Here is a 25,175-nt window from a genome sequence, read left to right on the forward strand (position 1 = left end):
CGTCTCATAAACATGTTCTACCTCCTTCATGTGCTTTAAAGAAGAAAAAAACACCTTATAAACCTAGTGAAAACAGTAAAGACCAAGAGTGGGTTTAGTGTAGGACATCTAGAATATAAACACACAAAACACCAAGAATTACCTCCTTAATACAGCTAAATTCAGTTAAAGCTGACAGTCGAGGTAATCAGAAACAGCATGGGAAAAACCTGCATTTCAAGTGTTTTTGTTTTTTTATGGAGCCGTCAGTCATGATGCCCATCCTATGAGCCTTTCCAGAGGCAAACGGTGACAGGCTGAAGTACTCAGATAAAAGCCACAGGGCTCAGGATGACTCACCAACCGGACGGAGACCCCCCCCCCCAGAAAAAAAAAACAAAAACAAAAAAACAAAACAAAAACAACAAAAAACACAAGGTCTGCTTCAAACCACACAGAACAGGCGGGACTGTCAAATGCAACATAATTAGACAGCAGTTTTTAATAGTTTAACAGAGCACTGGAGATGAACAGACAACACACACACTTCCTCTCAAACAGTATAGAAAAATAACATCTGTCACGCCTATCATTCTGCTCTCCTGTATCAACAACTGGGGCTTCACTGAAGCAACTGTGCTGTGCAAGGTAAACAAGGTCACTTGAAAACTCATATTGTGGCCGACTATTAATTAAGAACAGAAAATAAAACTAGGTAATTAATGCAAACTAAGACACAGGCAGGGGGGTTTCACTATCCTCTGAAAAGGCATTCATTGCACATCTCTGGAAGCTATTCTCCTGTAGTAAACAATTCATCTTTACCACTATGTAAAGGCAGCTTAGATTCTCTTGATCAGCAAAAATAAAATCAGGAACATACAGTGGTCTGTTGAAATACACCTTAGGAAATAAAATGTGAACAATTACCAACCTCGGAGGCAAACGGAGCACACAAAGTGACAATACTGCATATTACTGGATATATCCATGCCGGTAACATTGTGTCTACCTAAGTTTGCAACTTAAAAGTCTTGCATTTAAAAAGAAAGTTGGACACTTTGGGGAGTACGCATTTTCGCTGTCTTGTTGAGGGGCTACATTACAGGAACGACTCTATTTTAGCCAGTCTGGCTCTGTTCAAATGCAACAAAATCCTCCTGCCAGCATCACAAATTAAAAGGTTACATGAGTCTTGTTTAATCTGTGCAAAAATTAACAAATCGCTGGCAACTGACCCGACAAAGAAACGCTGGTAGTCAGACATTAAATTCCTTGTCGCCACCAAGAAATAGTCTAGCACATAACCATCTGTAGGACAGCGTTTTGTGGTTTTTACACTTAATTATTTGTGCGGATTAAACAAACGAGGGAGCTATGGCTGACTTTGTCTGATTTGGAAACCAGGTTAGCGGCTCCCCTCTGTTTCCAGTCTTTAGCTGGCTCCCGGCCGTAGCTTCACGCTCACCATGCAACCATGAGCATCGACCTTCTCATTTGCCTCTCGCCAAGAAAGCCAATGGACGTATTTAACAAGACTATTCGTTTTAAGTTTTATCTAAATTACTAACAAAATTCTGGAGCCCCCAAAAATAAAACACAGCCAATACAGAGGATTTCACCTTCAAAACTGAAACTGGGACATATTTACTGAAGGTTTCAACTACGTCAGTGGTCTTCATCATCAGGTGGGGGCTGCTCAGTTGTCACACAACATTTTGAGTTGAGATTGTCATCTATTTCAGAGGAAATCTGAATGTAACCTCACTATCTGCAGCCTCGATGCTGTCACTCTCAGGCACTTCCTTTGACCAGAAAAACAACTCATAGTGGCTTTTTTTGTAACAGCGGACATGAAAGAGAACTAAACACTTTACAGCCAGTTCAGCGAACTAACAGACAGAACAACTACATACATGTTCAAAAATGTTATGACACATTAAATAGAACTAAAAAAAAGACACAAATAAGACTCTAAACCTAAGAACCCTCACTCCTTTTCCTCATTTTTAACTAGTACAGGTTGGAAGTATTTAGCGATGTATCTGTGCATGGGAGGGACATCTTAGAGTCTACTATAAAATGAAGTGATGTGACCTTATCCATGACCTTTTAACGTCTCACACTGTAACCAAGTGACTTCTGTGTAACATTACAGTCTTACAGTAAAGTGCACTTCATCTGCCTGCTCCATATGCTTACATAATAATGCTTCAAAATAAGCACAATAATATGACTCAGATGTTCTGCTCTCCACTGAAATGAAGACAGAACACAGCGAGGAGCCTGTTGTTGAGTTCTGACAACAGCTTCCTGCTTCTTTCAAAGCAGAAGAAAAACTGAGAGCTGTGTGTTCAAACATGCGCAGAGGTTTCTTTTCAAACTCTGACCCAGACAGACCCGGACTGAAAACCTGTGTGCCAGCAAAATAACACGATGCAGCTGGCATCTGTGTCACCATTCACAAAACAATAACAAGCCTTCGCGCTTGCAAACATCTATGTGCAAATTTCCAGCAGTCATATCCTCCTCTTTTAAGTCTGTATTCCCACTTCACTGAGAATGTCTCGATGTCTCAGATGTTTTGTTGTTTATGTGCCCTTGAGCTCTGACTCAAACACTGAGATAATATCCGGTTCACACAGGTTCTTTTGGAGCTCTGCAGTGCAGGCCCAGCTCTCCCTCAGTCTTCCTGCATGTGTACTGAGATCTATAGTCTCTCCTCTCCTGGGGCTACCTGATCCGCCCATCACTTTTGACTGGACCCAGTTCAGACTTGGGGTCTGGGGACAGAGAGCTCCAGGAGGTTTTGGAGCAAAGTCCTATGGCTGGGCAAGATGAAGTCTGTGCGGAGCACAGGTCGCCTGTAACCCAGAATGCCCCTACGCTGCTATCCACCCATGCTTCGAGGAGCTGGCCCACCAGCTGGGCTTTACGCTGGGCCTCCTGCGTGGCAGACTCCTGGGGCGGCAGCTTGAGCACGGAGCTCAGCTGCTGGAAGCTCTGCTCCAGGTACAGGTTACCTGGAGGACCTGCGTGTAGCCAGCTGTCCTCTTCTGCAGTGGACATTCAGATTAGGAGACAAAGAGAAATTGAGGGCAAATGAGCTTTTAAAAGACCCAACAGAACTTACCAGATGAGTTATTACATGTCAAACTTTAAGTCTTCCATTAGGAAAATGTCCAGTGATATTGCATATTTTTGTCTCATCAACAATTCCATGTGAACATATTGCTGTGGTCAAATTTGTGCGAGTCACACGAGGCAAAAATTCTCTTCACATTTGGTCTGAACACACCGTTACACAGATTTTAACACAAGGTTTTGGTCTTTCATGGGAATTGTTGCCAATAAGAAAAATGTATAACATCATTAGCTTCACATCATGAATCAGTGTCTCACCTTTGCGTAGTGGCTCCTTATCTTTGAAGGTTAAGGGCATGACAAGGAAGCGAACCTCCGCCACGCGCTCCCACTGTTTTAACACCCGTACGGTCCAGGTACCGGGCCGCAGCGGGCGCTGCAAAGGGGGTTTATACTGGGTGTACTCTGCATCCACATCCACGGTAATGTCATAAGATGCTGCCACCACCAGAGCTGGGTCAATCCAGACAATAGTGGCTGTGAGGTTGGGACCACGTGCCCACTTCTGGACTGCCAGTGGTTCGTTCAAAGGGCCGATCACCCCACCGAAGTTACGAAAGATTCGCTCTTTAGGATCCCACTCCGTTCCAATCTGTCGGGGAGAAAGACAGAACGAACAGTCTGTAGAGTCCTGAAACAATAATGGCTTAGGTGACACACAACAGCAAAACAATGTCTCCTTTGTCTTTGACTTTCTGTTTGAGGACAAGGTGGGAGAATATCTTTCTTTCTTCATTAGTATCCTTCCCAATATTAACATATTTCTAAACTAATTAAACTTCAAAGTTCAGTTTTGGCCAGATCTAGCCCTGATAAGACCAACCCAATTTTTTCATATCTGGAAGAACATCTTTCTAGACAGCAGTTTTCTTATGGTACCTTGATATTAAAAGCCATACAGGACAGAAACGGCAACGTTAATGAAGAATCTTCATCATCTTCTTCACACAAGAGGACAAGAAGTATACTTACTTCCAGATTCTTGAGCCTTTCAAACTCCTTAAGGTTTGTCTCCAGGACAAATGTGGCTTGGGGCACTGCCCACATCTCCAGTGTCTCCTTGACCTTTGAACCCACAGCCTGGACTTCCTGCCGCACCAGGTACCCTTGGAAACGGTCGTCATAAAAGTACAAGTGCACTGACAGAGGGTAGCCTACTGGTTCAAACCTGTAGTGAGTGGACACAACAAATCCCACATGAGAAAGGAAAAGTATTTATTTTCAGAACAGACATAACACGTTTGATCACTTAGACATAAAAAAAAGGTGTCTATGGACCTGCAGGCCTCGGTGTTGCTCTGCATAGTCGCCAGATTCTTGAGGCCCAGGCGAAAGAAAGAAGTGTAAGCAGTGAGAGCCACGTCGCTGAGTGAGCCCACGCCGTCCAGCTGCTCAAACAGACTCTCCCAGTATGCCTTGATGGCAACAGTGCCTGGAGCATACTGGCCATACAGGTGAGTGTCCAGGATGTCTATGGCCTCCTGGTTCACTGTTGACTCAAACTTACGGGCAAAGAATGTCGGACGGGTCAATTGCTGTGGATTAGAAAAGCAAAGATGATGCAAATAAGCCTTTAGAACACTGAATAAAAACGTGAGTGGCAAAACATGAGAGACTGGGAAACTACAAGCTAGGCTTTTCTGCAGCTGGCCCTCATCTGGCTCGCTCACCTGGATCCGAATGAGGTCTTGTGGTTTGAAATCGTTGGGAGAGCAGCCACACCAATCCACGATGTGCTTGTACTGGCATTTACATCCCAGCTTACGATTCCAGTTGGTGACACGCAGGTTGTTGTCCACCAGAGTGTCGCACATGTGACTGTTCCCGAGCACGGTGTGGAAGAAAGACTAGGAAGAAGGAGTAAATGCATCATTTCTGCTGTGCAATACAACAATGGCTGCATTGTGTGAGGGTGAAGACACTGCAAACCATTAAAGACATGTATGGACTCGCCACTGACTCTAAATTGCAAAGGTCACGCCTCTATAGCACCAAACAACAGGGAACAAACCACTGCACCTCCTCCGAGACATTAAACCACACAGTCAGATGAACTCGAGTGAACCCTACTCTCGTCTGGCACCTCTGCTGCACACTGCGCATGAAAGCTTAAAGTATTACATTATCTCTGCCGCTGGGCTCCTCTGACTTGGCAGGGGAGGACAAGCATGAGACAGACTTGTATATCAAACTGTCTGTCTCAACTACGGGAGATAAACAGACCACCTAAGGCTTACTTACCTCAGCAGGGAGCAGAGCGTAGGAATAGAACTGCTTCAGCCCTGACACCAGGTCATCTTGGGAGTTGATGACGTACTCAACAAAGCGGCGGGTGAGCGCGAACCAATCAGAGCCGCCTGAGACCTCCAGGCCGTCTGGGATGCTGCGTTCGCCGAGACGCCACATGTGGTTGTCACACTCATGGAAGAGACGGTCAAGGCCCTGCTTCTTAATAAACCTTCAACACAGAGCACAGTTTAAATTGACGTGTGGAAGAGACGCTGCTGTTTCTGCTGCCACGCTTTATTAAATAATGGCAGAAGAATCAGTTCATCACGTTGCTTTGTTGCCTCCCCTGTGTGATATCAACAGCGTGGAGTTTAAACTGTTTTATTAATTGGTCCCATTTGCTGCTGCCAACTCACTGGAATATCTCCTCAGATCCATAGCGTGAGTTTATGTCCATGCATCATTTACCACGACCACAGAGTAACTACAAATTTCTGCCAGATCCGAACAATCCTCTTAATTTACAGGGGAAGAAAAACAAGCTCGGGTTAAATGTCAGCACCCCGACCAAATGTGTGTTTTAGCTGGTGGTGTGTCTTACAGCTGGCACACTCACCTGGCATTTTCTCTCCCGTGGGACTTGAGGAAGTTCTTGTCTCTTTGCTGTGACAGAAATGCCACCAGTTCATCGTTGGTCCTGCAGGAGGGTGTTCAGGTGAGAATTGAAAGGAAGCAGAGGTAAGTCAACAGAGAAAACAGAATTCCAGGAGATTCTTTGGAATAAAAATCTGTCTGATAATATTCATGAATGAAAGCAGCGACTCTGGACAGGATTTGTTTGAAGGAGGCTTGTTCGTGTGCATCCAGCCAATCCAAGCTTATTACCCCTTGGGCAGACTACTCTTTTCATGTGGCAAATGCTATAGCTGCTACTGCTTGCTCGGATTTCCATGTAGTATTGAAAGATTAAGTTTGCAATAAGAAAGGGCATCAATAAAGAATCAGCAAAAACTGTAAAAGCTGTCAAGCCTGAACCCAACACCAGTATTTGCACTGGATGTACTGTGCTTAACACTTGAATGGAGTTGGGGTTAAATGTCCAAACACAGCGATATTTGAGAATTCTGCTGTGGACTAAGGATGTTACGTAATATTACTCTGCAGGACCAACCTGGTGGGGAAATCTGTAGCACTGAGGTTGATGAAAAAATCCCACTTCCAGTCCAGCATGGAGAGCAGGTCCTGCATGCTGCGTAGGTAGGCCTTCAGTAAGCTGGCACCACCCCAGATGGTGACCATCCGCCAGGGCGTGGCTCGAACGTTTGGGTACTGTTGTGCTATCTGCAGGACCTCCCGATGCAAGTAGCCGGACCGCTGGAGAATTTCAAAGCAAAAGGTCACACAGTTAAATCAGTGACAACCGTGTTTCTGCATCACAAACATTCCTACAGATATGCAGCTGCCGCCGCGCCAAGACAACCACACAGAGCTGGCTCGTGCTGAGAGAAGAACAACAGCCAGAGACGCTTTGTATTGTGGATCACCATGATGACAGAAAGAGAAAATTAAAGTGAGCTATTTTTGCCTTGTGGCAAATGTCCATAGGAAACAGCCTCACAGAAGTGAGATGAACTGAGTTTAAAGGAAATGCAGTAAAAAAAAAAGAAAAAGAAAAAAAGACTTAAGCAGGGATTAAACTTCAGGAGGGAATAAAGGATGAAATGGAAGAAATCAAAGAGCCAAGCAGCTGTCAGGCTTTATGAAGAGACATTAAAGGTGGTGAGAGATAAAGCTACGAGTGCCACCATGGGAGTGAATATTGGAGGAAGCCAAAATCTGTAACTTCAAAAGACCTTTTTTTTATTAATTTCCCATTAGAGCTAAATTAGATTAATTAGCATCTAATTAACAAGCAGCCCTTTTCCAAATAAACACAGCTAATACAAGGTTCTGGAGCAATAAATGGGCACTTTAAGAGAATAAGACACTTGGAAATGAATTGTCCAGGGACATGAAGTCCAACTGATTCTGTCCTGTATTAAATAAAGATTGGACATTTAGCACAAGAACCACGGCAATGTATGTTGGAACAAAGGATTTCTTTTTAAGCCTTAATTTTAGCCAGACATTGCAAGAATGTGTGGGGTATCCTGGCTGTGCTCACAACAGAGACAACCGCAGAAAAAAAGGCAACAGAATGACTCATAAACTCACAGCCCTGACTTGTGGACGTAGGAAAAAATAGACATTTGGGTGGTGGAGTGCAGAGGAGCTGGTGGACTGATTCCAGTACAGCCTGACCTGTTTCACAGCCTCATCTCTCAAACAGGCTTTTGTCTTGGAGATATATAAGGTGAGGTTGGCAAAGTGCCTAAAATGCTGTCTGTGGTGTGACTGTCCCACTGACTTCTTATTCATCACTGCCTCCAGTGAGCCTCTCCACTGTCCCTTGGCAGCAGAACAGAGCAGCTCCCGGGGACTCAAAACCTTTCCAGCTACACAGGTGCACTGACAACATGCACCTGTTTCTCTGCTCTCTGCACATCTCCCATATCACTACTCAGCCACACGTTTGTCTTTTGCCTTCCGGCTTCATATGACAGCAGACTTTCCCCCCACTAAATCCAGCCCCTAAGAATAACCGCACTTTACTCTATCCAGGCTAATCCCCTTTAACACACTGTGAGACCCACGGGATAAATTTAACCTTCATAATGCAACAAGACCTTACCGGTAAAAGCATTTCTGAGCTCAGCGTAGCCTGCCCCAAGCAGGGTGCCAAATACACTTCAGCCTGAACATAAATAAACAATACTGTAAGCTAGTATCACCAGCAGAACCTTTTCCAGATGTGATCGCTTAGAAGTTAAAGAATGACATGTCTCATATTTGGATTATGATGGTGTCTGTGTGCAAGCAAGGACAATCGGCCATATAATGGAGCATGTGCGGCAGTCTCCTTTTAGGGCTTACTTTGTCCACATGGATGTAGTAGTAGTGTTCACGGTGATATATGGCTTTGATGAGGCGCTTGAGCTGCCGTACGGCGCGGCCATGGACCATCAGAACAAAAGCGACTCTGACGGGGTTCTCCACTTGTGACAGGCTGTTGTCCAGCTCACCAACGGCCTGGACCTGATTTGATACACCTGAGGACAGAGACATGAAAGACTGACTCAGCCGGGTCTGGAGAGCTTCAGAGAATAACAACTTGTTCAAAGGATGAAATTTGACTTTAGAAGGTTACATAATAGGTTCATGTGTAAAGTGCATACATCTAAAGCAGGGGACGTTTTGTCCTTTTTTCTTATTTTTCTGCCAACAAAGTTTCCCACACACATGAACACTGCCAACAGTGTTCACTGGACGGAACAAACTAGAGGCGTGGGCCGAGTGTTTTGTCCCAGTGCGACCCCAAAACTGTATTACAGCAATACACAAGTTGTTGTTTATAAAATTAGATATGTTTGATTTGACTGGCTGTCAGTGATATCTAACCCTTGGTGTACAAGCAAAGCGGTGGGTGATATAGACCACATAAAGCTGGAAATATATAACACATTTACTTGTGTTCTTCCCAGTGGGTCGAAGGTTTTTGTTTTTAGTGTCTCAGGTATGCAAGATCTCTCTCTGAGAAAATATCTTTTCATTCATTTAGACTTAAAGGTACAATATGTAACATTTCTGTATTAAAATGACTAAAAACTACAGGAGCTATGCTTTATATTTGGTTGAGCTGCTGGTGGTGGCTTAACAATAAAGACAACAACTCCCACAATCACATTCTACATCTTTTGTTTTAACTGTTGACTGAGAGATCCTGAAATTACACACTGTGCTTTGAAGAACTGTGAACCCCAAATCTGCAAATGAACAATTATCACCCGGTGAAAACACTAACATGAAAAAATCTGGGCTTCCTTTGGATGAGGTAACCCCAACACAGATTTCATCGAATTTTCAAGAACATTTAGTACGAGAAATTTTTTGACTGAAACACAGCAAGTAAAAATTAGACCAATAAATGATGAGATATCTGTGTGTAGATTGTCTGCATCATCATGTCAAACGGTCCTCACCGAGCTGTGGGCAGAACTGAGGAAGTGTGTCTGGCATGAGCTGCCCAGCCTGATGCTGACACACGATGTTGGCAATCTCCTGTCGGCACTGCTGTGACCCTGCGCGATGAAGGGCAGACAGCGCGTCTTTGCCTATAATATCACATTTCGGCACAAAGTCACTGCTGGGGGCTTGGTGCGCCCCGTCCACGCTGCCCGGCTCCCCCAGTATGGCAGCGGCAGGCAGCCTGGCTGCGCCATCAGTGCCACCGCGGGTCTCGTTGAAGTTACGGCTGCTGGACAGGTCGTGGAGGACCACACCATCCACTCCGTTTCCCCTCGTCCCCCGCTCCTGGGGAGACTTCAGCCTGATGCTGGGCTTTTCTCCCTTGCGACTGGTCCCTCTCCTCAGCGCGCTGGCTGCTGTGCCCCCCGTCTTCTCCAACCTGCCACTCCATCTGCCCCTGTTCTTCCCTGACAAAAACTTTTGTTTCTCCCAAAGTGCAGTGTCTCTCTTGGGGTCCTGGCTGTTGTGGTCAGGCAGCTTAGACCGTCTTATTTTTCTCTGCAGCGAGAGAGAGAAGAAGAAAGCAGGAGAGAGAGAGAGAGAGAGAGAGAGAGGGAGAGAGGGAGAGAGAGAGAGAGGGAGAGAGAGAGAGAGGGAGAGAGAGAGAGAGTAAAAATACATTTTAAATCCAGATTTGGTGCCACTCATTCCATAAGAACATCTTGGACACACACTACTGAGAGGAGGCATTGATTCACAATCCAAGAATGACATAAGGTAAACGAAGACAGAGGCCCAGAGGGAAGGATGTGTTTATTTGGTTTTGTTTTTTCATTTCTCTGATCTGGGTTATTTTTAGCTGAGCCTCTCTGCCTTTTTGTGGAGCTAATCTGCAAAAAGCACAGTTCTGGATAGCCCCCCCCACACACACACACCCACACACACACACACACTCAAAGACAGACGATGAATCCAGGGAGTCACTGTAGAGACCTCAACAAACCTGCACCCTTTTAGCAGCATGCAGGACAAATGTATACAACTGACTGTGTGACATGTTCTCACACACACCCACCCACTTCATACAGACAGAGACATTAAGGAGGTGACATACAGAATCCTTATCAGACAGCAACTATGTGTGTGTGCCCTAATTTTATGCGTACATGCACCACAACCATCACTAATCTGGGATTCTTCCTATAGTTACAATGTGTGTTATAACATTTTAATTCAAGAGTATGTAATTTAAGAGTATAGTGAGAATCTTACTGTAGTACAAATCACACCTCAGAACTGGAAGGCAGACTTTAAAAAAGGACTTAAGCCATTTTTAAATCTTCTAGCCAAACAACATCGCAGCTTTGGCGCAGTAGATTATTGGATCACAGAAAAAAAGCCCTTCAGAATGTGCACTTGGAGTAGAGGAAGAGGAACAGCGAGTGGGCTGAGGGCTTTCTGCCTCTGTCAGACGATATGGCAGAATGCGGGCTCGCTCGACTCATGCCGCTGGCACGCCGACAGCCCAGAGACAGTGGGAACAGAACAGGGGCTGGGGCTGTGTGGTAGGACAACGAGCCAGATAATACACTGCCAGTGAACCAGCTGCCAACCAGCACAGCGCAGTGAGCTAATGATTGCCAACTGCACTCTCAAACCCATCATAGTAAGAGGCATCGTGGAGCCCAGTTACATACCAGTCATTGCAGTCAAGTCTCTCTCAGTGAGTTTACATGTACTTGTGTAACCTGGTTTTTGTCAGATTTCAGCAGAAACCTGATTTCTGAGACAGCAGCTGAACAAGAAAACTTGGTTACTTTAATCATGGGTTTCCTTTAGGAGTCACTCGGTTCAAAGTGGTACATTTCTGCTAAAGAATTTCTCAGCCATGTACTGTATGCCTGGGTTTCTATTTGGAGTCGACTCCAGACACAGAAAATATTAATATGACAGCAGTATGGTAGTGTCAAAAGTAAAACTTAAACTGAAATAAGTAATTCAAAAGACTGACTGACTCCAGATTTTACAGAATTACTGCAGTGCATTTAATGAGCTTTATGATTTCTGTTTTAATGGGATTTCTCAGAACAACTCCATTTTTTATCTGTAAATCTGTCTTTGTTGGAAAAGTTCCACTTAACAGCAAAGCTAGTAAGCAGCACTGAGGATAAGACAATTCAGTGCCTTTTCTATTCCCATTTTGGTCTCAGTTTTGGTTCTGACACAAACTGTAGCTTGAAAGCACTTCATATTTTAGGAATTAATTATGATAAAAACGTTTGTTCTCAACATCTTTTAACATTTTAGAGTATTTCACACTTTCTCCCACAGTGGTGGTACATTTTCTCTCCATGATGGTTGAAAATTAATATAAAACACAAGTTTGAAGATCTATGCCTTTTGTCAGCTAACACTGATAAAGACTACTACTACTTTTCGACTGCAAGAGTAAATGTTCTCACACAGAAGGCAAGCATGCAGCAGGGGCTAACATTTCAATTTTCCTTATCACTTGTTCTCACAGCTTTTAATTAACACCATCATGTCAAAAATGTATTGATTCAAAGGCAAGCCAGGCAGCGTCTTTACTTTCCAATTAAAGTCTGGCGAAACCGTATCAGTGTCGCCATCTGCTGAAGCGAGAAGCAGCAGCAAGCACTGCGCTCCGTAGGAGAGCGCAGGCAAGCAGAGGATGACACAAGGATGACATAGTCGTCTCCGTCTGTCCTCAAAATCCTTTCCCTCGTCTGTACGAGGGCTTTGACATAATGTATGTATGTGTTCACACATGCACAGCAAGCCACTGATTAGAGCAGATGTGAATTAAGCCAGGGAGCACGGCGTATGGAGGAATGTGGTCTCTGCACTGTTCAGATGTGAAGTGATGATTAATATGCATTCTTAAACCTGAAATCTGATTCTGAATCTGTGTCTGCAAACATGCGAGGGCCCAGTGCGCTGACATTCGCGTAGAGGTCTGCCAACATAGCTGCATGTCAGGCTGACAAGTGCAGTGAGCAGCAGCGTCACATTTCAGAAAGCAGAGTTCACAGGGAAATAATGAGAACAACTTTAAATTATGTACAAAAAATACATTTGAAATTGATTATTAATAAAAGGGCAGTCTGGACAGCACATACTATGTGCAGCTGTGGGGGGATTTTAGCGGTGTACACTTCCGCTCCTTTACAGTCAGAGGTGAGCTTCAGTTAACCACAAACCTCATACAGACATTCCTCTGTATCTTTGCTGAAGCATGTTTAAGCCTGAATGCACCTGATGAGGCCGCAGAAAGGCTGGAGGCTTATAGTGCAAACAGGTGACAGAAGTAAAAAGGGAACATTACTTTTGCAATATGACGAACAGCATTTCACATTTCCCGTTTTGTCACAGTGTCACGTTGAAGTGTGCTCAAAGGAAATGGATCACTTCATCAAGGCTGGCCTCACCTCTAGTAAAAGAATGGCAAAGGGCCAGGCTCTTGATGAGTGTTTACTGTTTGGCTTATAGTGAAGTGAATTAGTCCACATCATTGTCTTGGTGGACACAGGTCGCTGAAAAGAGAATCACAATCCCTTTTTTCCCCTCTCTGATAACGCCTTTCCTCCACCGGAGCCACTGCACTACATCTGCTGCCTGCCTCAGCTGCGCCTCCGGGCACAGATCTGCAATCTGTCCATGTTAGGAGGAATATTATTCATCGTCCCCGCTTGTCATGTCATGATAGAGAAGCAGCACGGTTCCCAACTCAGGTTTCAGCTTGCATTCTTGCTGCTCCATCAGTAACTTACTCACAGTCCTCCATGGGTCACATCTGTTAACGACTCCCCTCACCTTATTTAGAGGGAGAACAGGAACAGGCACTGCCTCAAGGTAGTGTGCTCCAGGTGTGCGAGGGACACACAGAGACGAGCTTCCCACAGTGGACGTGGCTATAGGTATATAAACTGTTTCAGTGGTATGCAGTGCAGGCAACTCTCTGCTTAACTTTAACCTCTATCCCTGGGCTATGCTCCCTCTCTGGGTGCTTTGGTATGATTCAAAGCTTAGTGAAGGTCACACAGACAGAGCAGCCCCGCAGAGAAAGGCCTCTGATGGTTAAAAAAAAGAGGGAGAAAATGAAAAACAAAGTAGAACAGACGCTGGATATCCTGGGACAGCAACACACGGATGAGCTGTTAACGATCAATGAATCACAACGGAGCTCTTTCACGTGTTCCCAAAAAGTTGCATCATTTCGTAGACATCATCTTTCTCTTAAATGAGTAATACGGGTTTGTCCGTTTGCTCTGTCCGCCCACCGTCACATTTTCTGAAAAACCACTGTAACTCCAAATGAAATGTAGAGACAATCACCAGTGTAAAGACCACTGCTGCCCCTTAAACAAGTTAACTACTATGCCATGTAAAGAGTAGCATCAGCTCTAGTAATTTCACAGTCTCGACATGTAGCGCGTTGTATTGTACGTTGCTGTACTGGTCTGTGATGCTGTGGTCAGTGACAAACAGACGACAGGGCTGGTCCGGTTTTAATAAAATGTTTCGGAGCGGCGCTATTCCCGAACTGCTAACTTAGCTAGCGTCAGCTAACGTTACTGTATCATAACACACCGTGAGCTCAGCTAAGCGCTAACGGCTAGCTCTACAATTAAACCCAACCGAATCACCGCCGAGACATAAATAAGCGGAGGGACTGCAGCTCACCTCTGCCTCGCCTTCTTCTAGACTTCTCAGGCTCCATACGACAAGCCCTTGGATCAGGAGGATAGTTAATGCGGCGGCGATCGCTAGTTTATATCGGCGAAGGAGCTTCTGTACTCGAGCGCTGGCCACCATTTTTCCGACTCGAGTTGACGGGGAGCGCGTGCAGGGCGCATTCTGAACTGCGCGCGCACACGGTGTCGCTCGCCGTCCTCAGGTTGCTGCAATGTCTCAAAAAAAATTATAAACACTGTGTCATTTAGGTTTTTTTTTATCTACTGTGTATTTTTGTATAAAACAACATTGTTAGGAAAAAAAAAACGTTTGCTCCTTTTCCATCGTTTTGAGCACATTGAAACTCTCAGACCCCTTCAGGGCCAGGTGAAATTGTTGTGCAGTATAGTTGCAGTGCAAATGTGTGAGTGTGAGTGCTGTTTGGCATCACAACCAGCCACTAACCCAGGCCAAACGCTTCCAGCCGGCCCGGCTCATATCCCATACCCTCTCATTCAAATTTCCTCTTGTGTCACACTTGGGTTCACTTACGTCATAGCAATGTGCACAGTTATGTCCATGCTGTGGCACCCATATGCATATGCGAGGGGAGGGGGGTGTCTGCTTGGGGCAAACAGTAGGCAGGCCAGCATTTGTATCAGGGTGGCCATGGCCCCCTTTGGCTACCCCTCAGCAGCACCCCTGCATCCATGATATTGCATCTAGTGTTCCACTACTGAAGATTATGTCCCGTAAATCAGAGTTGTAATGATTGTTGTATGTATGAAAAAACCCAACCCAACCATTAAACCTAGGGGCCCCCTGTGTGTGAGTCGGGACCCTGGAACGTTTCATCTGTTACTTTGTTAAACAAAACAATGTATTGTTTTCTAATTTAGCTTTTTTTGTGAAATGCTGGATCCTGTCACCTCTTCAGGCCTCAAAAAAACTTTCAAATGAAACAACCAAGGAAGGAAACATTTTTGGTTGAACTGCTGGAAAAGACTAAGGCCAGGGTGATGAGGCGTCACAGTTGCATTATTTTAATGGGTCACAAACAACAATGTTGAATCACGGATTTAACCCATGTCCTGACAAATACATGTCAAATTACAGTATTTATTGATGTCAAGGTACAGTACCCATCCTATGGCAATGGGCTTCAAGATCTGTAGCACTATAAATTAAGATAAATAAATAAATAAAGCAGAACAACACACACATAGACAGGCGAAAGCTCCCCTAGGCCTATAGTCACACCACAGATTCACCTAAAAATGCCAAAACACATACAGTAAATGCATACACACCCATGAAAAACTACACCCATACATTTACATGCACCTACACACATTACAAACCATTTCCATATCTCAAGTATCATTAGAAGCTTTAGGTTAAGTAAAAAGAGATGCCTCAAAGAAATAAAAGGAGGTAATATATCTAAGTGAACTAGGGAGGGTGGTTTAAATTTAAAGGCACATGACTGATTTCTTCATAAATTCCCTGCAAACATTAAACATAAACACATACAAACTAATTGTCAACATCTATCCTCTCTCTGAAGAAAACATTCTCACTTTAATATGTTATCTCTCTCGATTTAGCGTATTTCATCAATAAATCATATAACAGAAAAGACATTTGAAGTTTCTCTTTAATCAAACCAGTAGTGATGTGATGTTTCTGAACTCTTTCATTCTCTGAGGACTGCAAATAAAATTTAGCCCAGACTTGATGTTGCTTTTTACATGTTACACAACTTTTTCTGCAGAAGTTTTATCATAACATTTTCCCATGGAGCCCGTTAAGGGTTCTCCAGTACACAACTTCAGTTAAATGCAGCCGTTTTTTCTACATTGATCTACTTTGAGCGTCTACATGGAAGATCAAGGTCATGGCCATTTCTGATTAAAATTAATTAAAAAGACATTTCTTATGTGCTATAATTGCAGAGCAGAGCTGCAATGCTTGAGATTCAACCCTCCAAAAAAAAAATGCTAAAATGCCACAAATTAAAGGTAATTTGAGCTGAAAAGGAATGCATATTTTCCATAGCTCCCATCCATGAATACTAACGCTTCATTTCGACCCTTTGTCTGCATAGAAATCATCTCCGGACGGGACCCCCGCGGTCTCCAGGGTAACGGGAGTCCAGCTCAGGCATGCAGTGTGTTAACCCGCTTGTCTGGACGGATTCATTACAGGCGGCGGAGGGAGCAGCAGTTGTCCACTTCCTCAGTATAATAATGAATAAGTGGCACATGTTGACGCATGGATCTTATTTATATCCAAGTCAGACATCTCTCCCGCCTGTGGGACTTCTTGTGGGTTACAAAAATGTCATTTAGCGTGAGCAGTAAGTCAGTTTGCCTGAGTGGCCGCTGCTGTCTGCCAGTTAACCCGTGAACCAAACGCCGGCCACAGCGACGTCACGCGGAGAGGGCGTCAGCGCGCCTTCACGGGCTCCTCGCACGCGCTGTGGCGTGTTTACCGACGGGAGAGTTTTATCCGACTCGCGGAGCGCATGTGGACCGCCGCTCAGTCCGGGACGCAGCAGGCGATGAGGGAGGGCAGCAGCGACGGACTCCACTTCCTTGTTCTCGGGCGCGTAAGATGAGAGGCTTTGCGCTGAGTCTGGTGAGCTCAGGAGGATTTCTGAAGGGAACAGTCACAGTTTCCACAGAAGACATGTCCACAACTGCAAGTCCGACCATCCCCTCCTCACAGCTGACATCGGAGCAACTCACAGTGGTCGCTGCATCCTGTAAGTGAAACATTCAGACTGACAAGAGTATTAAAAAGAAAGAAGATTCTGCTTGATGTCCTCTAAAATGTGTCTTTTTAATCACACGATTCAGCAGATCTTTACTTGTCTGCTTGCTGAGTTGTATTTGTACTTAATCTATAGCCATATTGCAGCATTATCAGGGTTACTAGATTTTTTTCCCTTGTTCCACATGTGGCGACAGTAGATAGCAGCTAATTTGATTGTCACAAATTGCACTCCAAGCACTGAACCATAATTACAGCTAATGACAGAATTAGTCCACAGTATCAGGTCTATTATTTTCAAGCTGTCATTGTTTTTGATAGACAGGCAGAGCGAAGGAGAGAGATCAGACCTTCATGTGCTCAAAACGTGGAGCCAGACTGTCAATCAAACGTGCTTAGAGTGAATCTGCACACATTTACAGATTTAACCTGCTGAAGCTGCTCTGACGCTGTGCTTTTAGGAGTTGTGGTGCAAGGTGTTTGGCACGACTGAGACACGACGTCTGTTTAGATGTGATTAACAAACATTTCCTTCTCTCCTGCAGTTTCTTCTCTGGTGTTCTTTGTGGTTATCGTGGTGCTGCTGTCCATTATTTACCGCAAGGATCCACAGTGCTGCAAGCTGCGCTCCTATCAGGGCCCACATGCAGATATGGTAAGAGGGGGGAAAAAACAAAGGGGAGAAAGTGGCTTTTGTGCTGAGTTTTCTTTTTTAAAGTGACCTGTGTGCTCAGCTGTTGAGATGACACTGAAAGAGAGAGGACCAGCCAGTGTAGAGCCATTAAGAAGTGTCACATTCAATTTGCATGGCTGTGGGAAAAGGCCTAGAATAAACTTGATATGATCATTGTCAGGCAACGGTTTTGCCTCAGTTAAATTAGCTGCCCTCCAGAGATCTCTCTGACTGCCACAGTAAGTCTAATGGAATTGGACAGAATTAGCACTTAACACGCACATTGACGCTAGTTCGGCACCAGCGTAATGAAATCATCACAAATCAGATTCTGTGTCTAACGTCAGTGTAGCAGGTGAGGCAAAACAACCTGATCTTTGAGGTTTTTAAGGGAGCGCGTGACGTTTTGTGTCATTATTAATCTAATTCCTTGCAGACGCCACCCCTCCACCACTGCACATCTCTCCAGCTACTAAAGATAACTGCTTGAATGTGTGTGAGGCTGGAGGCGGTGGCGCAGGATGAGGTGAAAAGGAAATGTAAACACAGCACTGAGGTAACTTTTCATTGGTCGCCCATTCTCCCTGCTTCCTCTTCCTGACTTGTTTCTCGCCTCCGTGAGTCCCAGGGGTGAAGTTTGAGGGTTATCATCGGGTTGCAGAGACACACACTCAAACCTTCCCCCCTCATCAGACAGGAAGCGCGGCTCGGCCGTTGATTTAATGGAGAAGCTCTGTTGCCCCGTTTGAGGATCTAGCAGAGCGGTGCACTGGTACAAATTGGTCCATGCTGACCTCTGGTTACAGCTGTATCCACACACAGTGTGCCTGATAAGACAACACTGGCTGCTTCAGCTCACTGTCAGCTGCCAGAGTCTGCACACATGTAGTAGCTTCATTTGTTGTGGGAATATTAATAAATGCATGAGTTGTCAGGTTTTTTTTCCTGAACATGTGATTGACATGTGATTAAAAAAGAAAAAGGCTTTTTTGCTTTTATTATAAGAAGACAGAGAGGGACGTCACAGGCACACACAAACACCCTTTCATTGTGTTCCTCTGGGACATTTCATGTCTTCAACTTCATAGTCACATACCTTTCCCTGCCTCAGTTTGCACCATGAATAGTGGGCAGACCCCACTGTGGGTGTTGGGGACACAAGGGGGACAATGGAGCTCCTTTAGGATTGCGGTGGTGAAAAAGGCACGCTGCCGCTGGGGTCCTCCCCCGACTTCAACACTGATTTTACACGGTTGTGCTTTTTCACACTGGCTGAATCAATGGCAGGAGACAAAAGGACAAGTCTCCTTTTTTTCTCTTTCCTGAGGACTTTTTTTTTGGCTCTTAAAGTACAAATCAGTGAGGGAAAGTGACCTTTGACATCACCTTTTTTGTGCCGTCTCTCTCTCTCTGAAATGATGTGAGGGTTATGGCAAAGGTCGTCAGAACGCGTCACTCTAAGTTTGAGTGATGTCATTCTTTAACCAGCCTGGGAAAATGATAACTCTGATATTTCAATACTGCTCATCGTTATTGCACGCTGAAGTCCCATGTTTGTTGCCTCTGAGTCGTAGGATCCTGTCATCTGTCCCAACATCTCTTAACCTCATGCTGGATTTAAATCTCAGGCAGGCAACAAATTGACTTTGTTGTAGTGCGTGCCCACATGACATACGAGGCCATAATGTGTATTGGAGTGTGCTCGTTAAGAGGTACCTGCTGCATTTACAAGGGGAATAGAGAGACGCTGAAGACCACACGGTGTGGTTTGTTGCCTAGGGACCCTGATGACACAGTAGGACACCACATTGTTCTCCACACAAAGGAGACTCATTTAGACCCAAAGCAATTACCTAGTTTTCCTGGCGTTTTTTTCAGGATTCCTGCACCTCATACAGTGAGACTCTGACAGCTCCTGTTTTAGAGGGGGTGGGACAGGGAGGAGGCACGGAAATCGGAGGGTGTTCGTCTTATTGATTAGATAATTTATGGTATTGCTAAACCAGCCAGTGTCTACAGTGATTAAACAAGGCGTGAAAATTGGTCAATTGGGCTGAAATGAGTGGATTTCTGACTAATTGCAGTGTTGGACAGAGCAACAAGGAACCATCATGTAGAACATCAAGTTAACACCTAAACTGATAAATGCTTGGAACAGTTTAATAAGTAACTAATGTTTTACAGGATGCGCCCCCGCAGTACTACAGCAGCAGGCAGACACTGGTGGGATCTCCTTGTCTAGAGCAGACTCAGATCACGGCTGACAACAACGCTCAGGTGAGAGCCCATTAGCGCACCGGCATCATCTGCTATTAGCTGCTCAAAGCATCAGCCTTCCTTCCTGTGTACGCTGCTGCAGTCGATAAAGACACACTCAGTTTCCTCTCACAACACACACTCTACAGTTAGAGGTAGATTTGGCTCTGAAACGAATGTTTCAAAGACTGCAAGTCTTTGGTTCAAAGTGGGTTTCAGTGATGGGGTATACTTGGACCATTGGCCACAAATTCTCAGCTCATAAAAGCGTCGGTTTCCTGTCCTTCATAACCGTCCCTCTGTGTTTGGGCCAGCAGGCGGGTCAGCTGTTCTACGTTGGCCTGCCCTCCAGCTACAGCCTGCCCACACTGGAGGCCCCCCTGCCGAGGCTCCCCTCCTACGAGAGCGTCCGAAAGAAGGACCGCCAGAGGCAGATCCACATGATGATCGCGGACCGCTTTGGCCTCAATGGACCCATTGTGACTGAGGTAGGCTAAATTAAGGATTAGGGCTGCGTCACAGCACCTGATACAGTCAGAAACGCTTTGACAATGAAGTGTTTCAGGTGCTGCTGTTATAGAGAAGTTATTGTCCTCCTATTACAGTTTCAAAGAATGCTGAAGCTCATATAAGCTCATCTTATTGTGGCGGCCCCTCATCTGTAGTTTCACAATGAAACGGAGATAATAAGAAGTAGACTCACCGCTATGACCGCCCTGTCGTACAATATTGTAACAAGAGCTCGTTCAGAGATTAGGCTGCCTTCAGAGTGCAGTAGACAGGATGCGCTATCAGCTCATCTAATGCTCACTGCTGAGCTGCGCTGGCAGCCGCGTTTCAAGGTTTTACTGTGTTGATCTTTCGCTGAGCTTTTGACTCCCACAACGCTTCAGCAAACAAGGTAATGAGAAAAAGGCACATCAAACATAATTAAAGCCTGCATCCTGAGTGCAAACAGCGCCTGGGAATGCAGCTTTGTGCTCCTGTCTTCTACTGTTTTTTTTTTTCCTCTTTGACCTCCCATTTTTTTCCTTAATTAAACAGTCCCTAGCATGACTGCCCATGTCTTACACACACACACACACACACACGCACACACACAAAGAGAGCACATTCACACACTTTCCAGTCAGCCGATCACTAGTCACTGAAAAGTTGCCCCCCATAATTTACCCCTGTCTGTCCTGTGGCCCCAGGCAGGATAGTAGTAAAACTTTGTGGCCTGATGTGTGTGTGTGTGTGTGTGTGTGTATCACACAGAGGGCAGGGTTGTGGGGTTGCTCTTGTCCCCTGAGGGTCCCCAAGCAATTAAAAGATAAGAAGACTAAGTCAGGGAGTGTGAATCTACCAGATGTGATCAGAGAGATAATACATTGGAGGGAAATATGTTTCAGGGGTCCGACATGGAACACATTAATTGGTAATGTAAATACAAATATATTCCACTTATTTTTAGGGATAGGTATCAGACCTCAGGATGTTTTCTAAGCAACACACTCATCCTGGGAAATAACATTTTCTGTCTGTCTGCGTCTGAGGTTTTAATTTTCCTGAATTTTGTGGTTATTATCTCTAGTGGTTATACAGTTTCTGGCTTATAAAGTGCATGGCTTATTTTTATGTCTGTAAATCACCATAATATTGTCAAATGGCTTCACACACTTGTATTAGACAGGGAGCGAGTGAGGAAAAGCTCCATAAAAACTGGAAAAAACAGAAGAAATCTTTGTAATAATCATAAGTGAGCAGCAAGTGAACCAGTTAATCAACTACCAAATGAAACTCAACTTCTATTTCAATCAGTGCAACAAACTGTAAATGCAGTATTGCAATTATTATCACATAAAATTATCATGGTGGACATGTTCGCAAAAAAGCTGGCTATTTGCCCATCCTGCAGACAGAGAGGGACATAAGCCTTCATTTGGAGTCGTGTTCGTTTCCACATGGCGAATGTAAGTCGCCCTCGTTTGACTCTGTATTTGGTCTCCACCGACTCCTGAGGAAAATGACTGCGCTGCATTGGATATTCACCATTTATCTGCTAGCTTTACCTGTCTGTTGTTTGGTGCTGGGCAGATAATGTACAATGAAAACAGCTGCATGCTGTGGCTGGAAACAAGATTGATGGGAAGCTGAACAGTAAACAGCAAAGAGCAAAGTTTTGGCCCATAAAAACCAAAACAATGAGCTGAAAGACGTTAAAACACTCGAGAGGAACTGCAGAGTCAGGTGATGGTTTCCTGTGGGTTCATCCCGATGATTACATTGCGAGGCAGCTGAATTCATGAGATACACAAGATCACACAAGATCACTTGAGCTAAGAATCCATCTTGCCAGGCTTCAGGTTATATGCTTGTGGCCAACCACAATCATTTCAGTCGAATCAGCATCCTATGAGGAACTACTGACAGCTACAGGTGTCATTTAGGTTCTACTTAGGTGAAGGGTTCTACTACAACATATGGTTTGTTGATCTGATTGGTGTAAGTTAGCCCGAGGTAGATGGTAATAGGCAGTTGGTTCATCCAATCACCTGCCAAGTGTTTTTTGAAAGCGCCTGCCCTTTTAAACAGTTTCCATGGACGACTTTCAGGAGTCAGGACCACTCTCACATAAAACACAGTCACATGATCCATTGTTTTTTTTGTTTTTGTTTTTGTTAAAGTTTGCTCATTGCTCTGCTGGATAAATGTGCAACATTCAAAATGAAATAACACCATTCATTCCAAAGCCTTGTATTTAGTAGAAACACATATCGATATAATGTAGTCCAGAACAACAGCATCACTAGGACCACAATGCTGAAACACATTTAATTAACACCTATCTATGACAGCGTCAACAAACACTGAACATCATAGAAGTATTATATTAATTGCATTACACTACGCAGGATACCTAATAACGTCTCTCGTTTTTCCTTCAGCCTCCTCCAACATATGAAGAAAGTATCCGCCAGTCTATGGAGCTACCATACAGCATCCTGTCATCTAGCCTGGACGTCCCTCCTCAGAGCATCTACACCAACACGGAGCCCGACACACCTCGTCCAGTCGGCTCGGACACCAACAGCACTGTTCTACCTGTGTGATGCTCATCGAGGGCATCGGCCGCCTGATGAGTGGGAAGGACGTTTGATAGCTTTATGGACGCGGTTACCAAAAGACTATGCCTGCTGAAGATCGATCAGGATTTGGTCCTTTCACACTTGATGCTGATTCAGATACCTCAAGACTGAGTTTATGTTATGAGACGGACCGAAGTCAGGAGGGGACACCTCTGGCTGTGTGCATTTGAATGTTAAAAAACACTTTGTGACAGTTGACTCTACTGTGCTGATGGATTTCAAAAGAGAATCACTGGATATGAACATTTACTGAGGTGGCTGGTACATCTTGAAGACTACACGACTGCAACATGCCAAAAAGAGAACCACTATTTACTTTGTTAACTATATGTCAGTCAACACTCGACTCTGCTGTTTGCTCTTGTCTTTGGTTCTGCAGGCCTCAGTATCTGGTTTTTGTGATTATCAGAAGCCTGTTTGATTAGGAGTTGCTGTAAAACATGTTTCTGTGTGCTGCTGAGGCTGTGCCGCATTGCTCCAGCATGTGGCTCAGCCTGTGAGAGGGAGACTTTAAAAAGGTGCTAATGAGAGTGCCTTCCATGAAGTTATAATCAGAAGAATATGTATCAACAAAAGTTTTTTTTTATCTCTTTGCATCTGTTAAGGCAGATGGGACTCGATGATTTCTCGCTTTCTTATGAAACATGTGATCCTTTTCAGCATCGGGTCTGTTGTTCTGCTCTCCAGAAGGCTTCAGCTTCAGCTGGAGTGAATGTTAAATGAAAACAATGGAGAGCTTCTTGTCAAGACCGGTTTTGTGTTTCTGTTATTTTCTGTAAACGACCATGTGCACATGCCAAACGTTCGCCCCGCACATCGTCATGTATTGTATTTATTGAAGAAGAATGAGGGCCTCCTCATTTTGTCTCTCAAACAAACGTAATAAACACTTTTATTGTTTTGTTGATGGACTATTGTTATTTATGTAACAGAGGCACATCATGAATATTTAAGCAGCTTATAAAACAGTTGTGACAAACAACTTCAATGCCACTCATACTGACACTGACCTTTGATGGTGTAGTTATATTTCCATCGCTGTTTGGGATATGTGTGTGTGTGTGTGTGTGCAACTGGACTGAGTTAAATATTCAGTCAACATTCTGCCTTATTCAGTAAAACTAGAATAACTAGTACTACCAGAAATTTTTCAGCTGAAAGTAGCACTGAGAAAATTGAATATCATATAAATTATGTGTATTTGGTTCTCAGTGGGTAAAAAAAGCCTACCGTCAGCAATAAGGGGTTTTTTGTTAATATTTCCATATAAACAATAAATGATGTTTCATGTTAACAGTGGGAAAGTCCTGTCGAGGTCCACAGGCCACAGAGGCTGCAGGCAGAAAAGTGTCTCAGCTGTCTCCTTTAACTGAAAAGGACCAAGATATCCCTGTTTGTCAAACTTTACAGTTACCCTAATAAAACATGAGTCTCATATGAGCCCACAAGCTGTGCTGTCCTCTCTGGCATCATTAAAAAAACTTGGAAGAGGTCAAATGTTTTTTTATCTTGTGTCAAAATGTTACCGCTTTTGAAGTTTTATGTGTTTTATGTGTTTTATGTGTGACTTCATGATCTGGGATATAGGACCGATTCAGTCACATGGGCAGAAATGATATGAGCCAAGCATTTCAATGAGAAATGAGGAGCAGACCTACAGTATTACCTGCTCCACATTTCACATATCAACTCTATGGTCAGGAAGCCAGAGGGGGGCAGCATTCTACAATCTGCTGTGAATGTGTGACGGGCTGAAATTCAAAATACCAGAGATCAGATATCAGATCAAGTCTGACTGCTCTGAAGTTAAAGGGCAGAGTCCTGCACTGAAAACATTAGTATTATAGATTAGTGTTATGTTATGAGGCAGCAGACTGGTCACTGAGTTAGAAACAGGAGTTTTATTACTGACGTATAAACATGTAAGAAGCATTTTAATCTTCTACTACAAGATACAACATTCAAGATTCAAGATTCTTTATTGTTATTGAGCATGACATATCAATGAAATTTGCATTGCACCCCCCATGTTAGAAACAAGATAATAAGAAAGATTAGAAAGAATAAAATTAAGATAACTAGAATAAAATAAACCAACATGCAATAAAAATATTCGTAAATGCAATTAAAAATATACCAGAATGAAAATATACTAAGGCAATAAAATATACTAAACAATAAACAATCACATATACCAGTGAATGCAACTGTTGGAGGTGGAGCTCATT

At 44.1% G+C, this 25,175-nt stretch overlaps 2 protein-coding genes across 2 annotated transcripts; one reads left to right on the top strand and one right to left on the bottom strand.

The window, feature by feature from the left end:
• Window positions 1-456: 456 nt before the first annotated feature.
• On the bottom strand, window positions 457-14,254 carry xylt2 (xylosyltransferase II). Its single transcript, XM_041956729.1, has 11 exons — window positions 14,122-14,254; window positions 9,432-9,975; window positions 8,326-8,501; window positions 6,524-6,726; window positions 5,969-6,049; window positions 5,365-5,581; window positions 4,794-4,970; window positions 4,402-4,658; window positions 4,096-4,291; window positions 3,382-3,715; window positions 457-3,035 (listed from the first exon to the last, which is right to left on the bottom strand). Exons 1-11 carry the CDS (start codon window positions 14,251-14,253, stop codon window positions 2,713-2,715), a joined length of 2,640 nt encoding a protein of 879 aa, XP_041812663.1. The 5' UTR covers window position 14,254; the 3' UTR covers window positions 457-2,712.
• Window positions 14,255-16,588: 2,334 nt separating this feature from the next.
• On the top strand, window positions 16,589-23,631 carry si:ch73-364h19.1. The gene is made up of 5 exons (XM_041957898.1): window positions 16,589-16,879; window positions 17,433-17,542; window positions 19,745-19,837; window positions 20,134-20,304; window positions 22,747-23,631. The coding sequence occupies exons 1-5, from the start codon at window positions 16,729-16,731 to the stop codon at window positions 22,909-22,911; spliced, it is 690 nt and encodes a 229-aa protein (XP_041813832.1). The 5' UTR covers window positions 16,589-16,728; the 3' UTR covers window positions 22,912-23,631.
• Window positions 23,632-25,175: the final 1,544 nt, after the last annotated feature.

Source organism: Chelmon rostratus, chromosome 17 (assembly GCF_017976325.1).
Source record: "Chelmon rostratus isolate fCheRos1 chromosome 17, fCheRos1.pri, whole genome shotgun sequence".
NCBI lineage: Eukaryota > Metazoa > Chordata > Actinopteri > Chaetodontiformes > Chaetodontidae > Chelmon > Chelmon rostratus.

Bases quoted from the DNA above. Each gene is read 5' to 3' on its own strand.
- si:ch73-364h19.1 (XM_041957898.1), top strand. From the start codon at position 16,729: ATGAGAGGCTTTGCGCTGAGTCTGGTGAGCTCAGGAGGATTTCTGAAG. The intron at 19,838-20,133 runs GTGAGAGCCCAT...TTGGGCCAGCAG, and splicing joins CGGCTGACAACAACGCTCAG to GCGGGTCAGCTGTTCTACGT. The intron at 20,305-22,746 runs GTAGGCTAAATT...TTTTTCCTTCAG, and splicing joins ATGGACCCATTGTGACTGAG to CCTCCTCCAACATATGAAGA.
- xylt2 (XM_041956729.1), bottom strand. From the start codon at position 14,253: ATGGTGGCCAGCGCTCGAGTACAGAAGCTCCTTCGCCGATATAAACTA. The intron at 4,971-5,364 runs GTAAGTAAGCCT...CCTTCTTCCTAG, and splicing joins ACGCTCTGCTCCCTGCTGAG to TCTTTCTTCCACACCGTGCT. The intron at 3,716-4,095 runs GTAAGTATACTT...TCTCCCCGACAG, and splicing joins AAAGGCTCAAGAATCTGGAA to ATTGGAACGGAGTGGGATCC.